At 38.9% G+C, this 6,000-nt stretch overlaps 1 protein-coding gene across 1 annotated transcript; it reads left to right on the top strand.

Moving 5' to 3' along the window:
- The first annotated feature begins 2,048 nt into the window (after nucleotides 1–2,048).
- On the top strand, nucleotides 2,049–3,676 carry LOC102217309 (histone H1-like). Its single transcript, XM_023333822.1, has one exon. The coding sequence runs from the start codon at nucleotides 2,104–2,106 to the stop codon at nucleotides 2,725–2,727; it is 624 nt and encodes a 207-aa protein (XP_023189590.1). The 5' UTR covers nucleotides 2,049–2,103; the 3' UTR covers nucleotides 2,728–3,676.
- The last annotated feature ends 2,324 nt before the right edge of the window (nucleotides 3,677–6,000 follow it).

The following is a 6,000-nucleotide window of genomic DNA, read 5'->3' as shown; positions in this document are numbered from 1 at the left end:
TATATTTTATAATTATGATAGAAAATCTGATTATATTTTATGATCACAAAATTAATGATCAAAACTTGAACTTTTTTATATTTCTATTTTTTTCCTCGTCTTTTCTCCAATTTCCTTGCCCTCATTATCGCCCTCTGGTGGCTCATTTTGAAAAACTGAATACTAGAGGACAATTCATATTAAAATGATCACAGAACACATTCCCTTTACTTTCCTCTCAGTCACCGGAAGCAAAGATTACGCTTGTTTTTGGCACCAATTTGAAATTTTAGGGAAATAATTTGCTGAACTTCAATGGGGACAAAGCATGGACCTGTTTACTACTTATTACAGGATTTTATTGGTTAAACTGCTTTTGCAAATAGTAAAGTAACTTGTGCTAACTCAGCATCAACTGTTCACTTTCAGCTACAGTCCCACCAAGAGGTTTGTTTGCTTCAATAGCAACCAGAACACTGGAACCTGCAGGAACTACAAAGTTCGCTTTGGATGCTGCTGCCAACAAGGTCAGTTGCGTATCATCGGCAAATAAAGCTTCTGGTCTTGACCACATTTTGCTTGAATCATGTAGTTTTCCCTACATAATTACTAAAGTAAGCTTTGGACTTTCTGTGACATGCTTTGGGATTTGTTGGTGATTCCTTAGTAAAATGTGCAGAGGTGAGAATATGTGCTTTTTTCTAGGAATTATGGAATATAATTAAGGTGATGTATAACTTCAAAACAAATGTAATGAAAATTAACTGTCTGTGCAAGTTATTTTATGTATGTTTAGTACAAGTTTTATAAGTTGCTTTGAGAAAAAAGACTTCCTTGTTCTGAAATAAAAATTTCTTAGAATAATGATTTTGCTCATGAGTGAAATTTTTTCAAACCTCCTTGAATGTTTTCTCATCTTGTCATGTTACAACTAAAAAAGTTGCTCACCAGAGTTTGATAGCACACCAACAAAACAGCAATAAATATTTGTGAAGTGGAAGGAAAGTGATAAAGCTGAAGTAATTTACAAAAACAATCAGTCCTCATTTCGCCAGGAATAAAATCCAATTCAATCTTCAGAGTTCATCTAATAATAAAAAAATATACATCAACTTAACTATTTTACTTGAAATTATAATCATTGCACATCTTCTCCACATTTCAACTTCTGGTCCTCAGGATTCAATGTCCTCTCTGCTTCAGATGTGTCCCTAAAAATAGGTAATCTAGTTCAATGTGTGAGAGCCTTGATAGTTATCAATGATGAAACTAAGTCTCATTAAAACCCTCATTTTTATCTCAGGATATAATAGAAAATGTGACAATCACCAGCTTAGTTTTAAAAAGAGATTAAATTGGAGATAATTAAGAAGCAAAAGAACTGAAGGTATACGTTTAAGTCACATTTTATTCAGGCACATAAAGGAAGCTAAAAACACAAATACTCTGTTTCAAACTAACTTTGTAAAGCCCTGACAAAGTGTAGAAATACTTTATCCAGACACCAACATTCAGCTCAAGCTCTGTTATAATCCAGAAGTTTTTTTATTATTAATTTCAGATGTTGAGAGCAGAAAATCTGACTTTGATTATCACTGCTAGGGAGTCTGGCAATAACACGAGACGCCATCATCAGTGTGTTTGCTGCTGCTACAATATCTTCATTTTAGGACGAAATGAGACTCAGCGGCTGGTTGTTTTTATTCCCAGGCTTTACATGAACATGTCAGGAAGCGATCAGACAGTATTTGATGAGGATGATAGGATCTGACGAGGAGAAAGGACGGAAAACACAGCGATTATCAGCGTGTTCCGCCGTGAACCGGTGCAGTTTTCAGGCTCCGGTAACAAAGAGCAGAAAGCCTCAGAGATTTCCAGAAGCTGAACACGAAGAGAAACTAGTCCGCGACGGAGCCGCTTCACTGTCGGCCCGCAGCGCTGCTAAAACACGGAGATTTCAGCTGCTTTATGCCGCCGAGAAAACACAAAGAGAAGCCGTCCATGTTGCTGCGAGGAGCCCCGGACACGGTTGAGTCTCCACGGTTCTCATGGTGTGTTTAAGTGCAGCGCGCTGCTCCGGGTTTCTCATTTCTACTCGGACTGTCGTTGAATCGTCAACAGAAGATGGCAGAAGTCGCTCCAGCTCCACCGCCCGTCGCCGCTCCGGCCAAAGCGGCCAAGAAGAAGGCCTCCAAGCCCAAGAAGAGCGGCCCCAGCGTCGGCGAGCTGATCGTGAAAACTGTGGCCGCTTCCAAGGAGCGAGGCGGCGTGTCGGCGGCCGCCCTCAAGAAGGCTCTGGCCGCCGGAGGATACGATGTGGACAAAAACAAAGCGAGAGTCAGGACCGCCATCAAGAGCCTGCTCACCAAGGGAACCCTGGTCCACACCAAGGGTACCGGGGCCTCCGGCTCCTTCAAGATGGGCAGCAAGGCCGACACCAAGGCGAAGAAGCCCGCGAAGAAACCCGCTGCTAAAGCTAAGAAGCCTGCAGCGGCGCCGGCCAAGAAACCCGCAGCGGCGCCGGCTAAGAAGGCCAAGAAAGTAGCAGCCAAGAAGCCTGCGGCGGCTGCTGCTGCCAAGAAGTCTCCTAAGAAGGCCAGGAAGCCAGCAGCCATCAAGAAGGCAGCGAAGAGCCCTAAGAAGGCGGTCAAGAAGGCCACTAAGAGCCCTATGAAGGCAGCAGCTAAGAAAGTTCCAGCGAAGAAGACCGCTAAGCCCAAAGTGAAGAAGGCAGCAGCCAAGAAGTGAACTCCATCCCTGTCAGACATCAGCTAAACAAAGGCTCTTTTAAGAGCCAACACTTCAACGCATAAGAGCTCATTCCGTCACTTTTAACAAACTTTATCCATGAAGAGAAACGCTGCTTTCTGCGATTACGTTGAGTTAGCATGAGAGCATATTAGGGCCATTGTAGATAAAACAAAATTCAAATTTTGCTAGAAAACAAATCTTGAAAAATGTTTTGTTTTCCAAAGTTAGAAATGTTCGATTTTTGCTACTGAGGAACTTTCCAAAAGTCGATTTTTTTTTAAACTCCTGAAATGTCTGAGTTTTTAAAAATAATTTCTGAGTAATCTCAAAATTAGATTTGTTTTTCTACCAAATTTGAGTTTTCAAACATCTTTAGCAGAAATGCATTTATTCTCTGCTGGTCCTGGTACACTGTTGTATCTTTCTGTACATTTTGAATGTAATTTACGGGGTGTTTACAGATGTGTTCGCTCATTGAGATTTTCAATGTTAAAACATTAATTTCATGTTGCTATGATGCATCAGCACTTGATACTGTTGCAGTTTGGTTTTTTACAAAACGTAAATTTTTGTTTTGTGGTTTTGTTTTTGAAAGTCACCCATCACAGTTCAGCATGTACGAAAGTTTAGTTTAACATTTTACTTTAAAATTGGTCCAAATCACAAATACTGTAACTTTCTGTCATTATGTTGAAGATTTGCAGCTTCATTATTTTTGCTCCAGTGACGTTTAAAAGAAAAATGCCATTATTCGTTTTCTTTTAAGGATATTGTTTGAATTGAATATTTTTGTAATTGCAGTGTAGTTTTACTCCGCTGTTGTAAAGTCAGTCAAACTGAATGTGGGTTTCAGTTTTCAGCAACAGTTTCTACATTGTGAAGTTTGGTCTTTTCTTGACGAGTGTTATATTTTGTAATAAATTATCAATTTTGTTCGTATTACAAATCGTTGTGCGAGTTTAACTTTCCTGTAAAATACAGTACATTTTTAAGACTTAAAAGTACCTTTGCTAAAAATTAAAACAAAATTTTACATTTGTTGCATTTGATCGATTTTCCCCGTCGCTTAGCTTTACTTTGCTCTGATGCAGGTTTTATACAATATTTTCACTATTAAAGTTTAAAGAAAAAAAAACATGCATCATATTTACAATTAGACCAATAAAACATTTTAATACATGAATGTTGGCTTAATACAAGTGTGGTAATCTGAAAAATTAGCTAATTTGGACTCTAACACACACACAAAAAACAAGCATAGAAAAAATGTTTCTGCCATGTGAATCTGTATTAACAGGCAACTTTCTAATTATATGATTTATATTTTTACTCTAGCATTTTTATACTGGATGGAAAATGATACAAGATCAAATCACTGATGCTTAAATTATTAATTAAAAAAGTAATTATTGTGACATTTGGGAAACTGAAATAATTTTAGTAATTATAACTGACCTAAAAGTGTCAAATATCAGTATCAAAAATATTTATTTCTCTTAATTTGAAATATTAATGGAAATCTTATTCAATGTAACCATTTCAAAGTCATTTAGAAAATAAAAATAAAAATAAAAGATATCCACAGTAAATATTTAAAGTCTTTTCACTGATTTATTAGCATGCGCTTCTTTCTTCGTGTCATTTACATGTTAGAAAAATAAAAACGGTGAAAAGCGTCAACTCAGAACTCGCACGTTGTCTTAATGTTACATTTAGCAGCTACGCCTGATGAAACGCCTCACAGAGGTTTTCTACTGTCCGCAGAGTTCCTGGTGAATGCTTCGGTACCGCAGCAGCTCCGCTTCGGAAACATACTACTACGCTAAAAAGAGACGTTAAATCAAACTACTACTTTGTTGTTATTGTTTCTGAAAGTTGTTGTGTGAATGGATGAGTTGTCGTCCCGTTCATGAAAAACCCTCTGACCTTGTCTTTGATTTTCCGCCATGGCAGCTGTCCAACAGCAAACTCCACCAGCATGTAAAACAGGGACCACAGGTCGTCATGGCGACCCATTTCCTGAAGAGACACCAAGAGGCATTACTCAGAAAAGAACTGCATGTGTTCCTGTTGGGTAAAAACTGTAGGATCATGTTGAGATTATTGTCAAAAGAAATGCTGTTTTCATTCAGCAGATTATTTATTTATTCAACCCTCCCGTGGTGTTAGCGCGACGCTCAGGAGGAGAGCAGCAAATGATGGTCGGACAGCAGGGGATCAACAGGGGTTTGTCCCGTCAGACCATCAGTTTCCAAAATCACTCCATTAAAAAGAAAAACTTGTACAAACGCTCACAGTCAGTGCTATTGTGCCAGACTGCGCGCTGAGTAAAAATGACCCTGTCTCTTAAGACCGTGAGAGGGTTAAATGGGCAGTATTATGTGTTTTAAAGTACAGTCAAGTAACTGTGTTACTTTCAGTTGCTATAAAAATGCTTTATATATGAAAAATGACTTTAAAGAAATTTTACTTCATAACTTAACGCCTTTAAATTGGGCTTCTGTCTCTTTTAAAACTTCTGTCCTTCCTGGAACTGCGCCTTCAGGAATTCATTGCAACATGGCTCCTCTATTAACTTGCTAACAGTTTTACTACTGTAACTTGTAAAATGAACTCAGCAGAGGTGCAGTTCCACCAGGTGTTTGCTAACTGCTGCTAGCTAGTCTGAATGATCTGAGTGGAAAAGGGTTGCTCTGTGGGGCGGACGCTCTGAGGAGGGGCTAGGTCCAACCAGGCGTTTTTCACAGCTGAATGGTTGCCACGGAGATTAAAGGATTTCTCAAACATGCATGAAAGAATCAAAGCAAAACTTCAGGTATGGTTTTGACGAGGGAATAACATTATAATACGATGAAGATCTCTAGAAAAGTTGGTTTTACATAACAATTTCCCTTTAATTCAAATGCTAAAACTCCAAAGTCGAACGAGGAAGCAGGAAAGACTGACCTTGTTCTTGTGGGCATTTACTGAGGCATAGCGGACCGTTCCTCTGAAACCTGCCACAGTCCTCGGCTGAACACACAATGAAACAAAGTGAGTCAGCATTCAGGATCAGCAAATGTTCACATCACAACTCACCGACCCATCGTTTCCTTTTTTTTTCCACACACGCCAAACAGAAGTTAAAAACAAAACTCATCTAAAAATAAACGTTGTACCTCCTCAGAAATACTCTGTGCTTGTTGTGGTTGAACTGAAATGGAAAGATTTGCTTTAGCTCAGAACATCGACAGTGAAAGCAAACTGCATGGCACTCTGGTTTTATTTATC

The sequence above is a fragment of the Xiphophorus maculatus genome, chromosome 5 (assembly GCF_002775205.1).
Source record: "Xiphophorus maculatus strain JP 163 A chromosome 5, X_maculatus-5.0-male, whole genome shotgun sequence".
Lineage (NCBI taxonomy): Eukaryota > Metazoa > Chordata > Actinopteri > Cyprinodontiformes > Poeciliidae > Xiphophorus > Xiphophorus maculatus.
The sequence above is the reverse complement of the archived record's forward strand: the minus strand, read 5'-3'. Positions and strand labels throughout refer to the sequence as shown.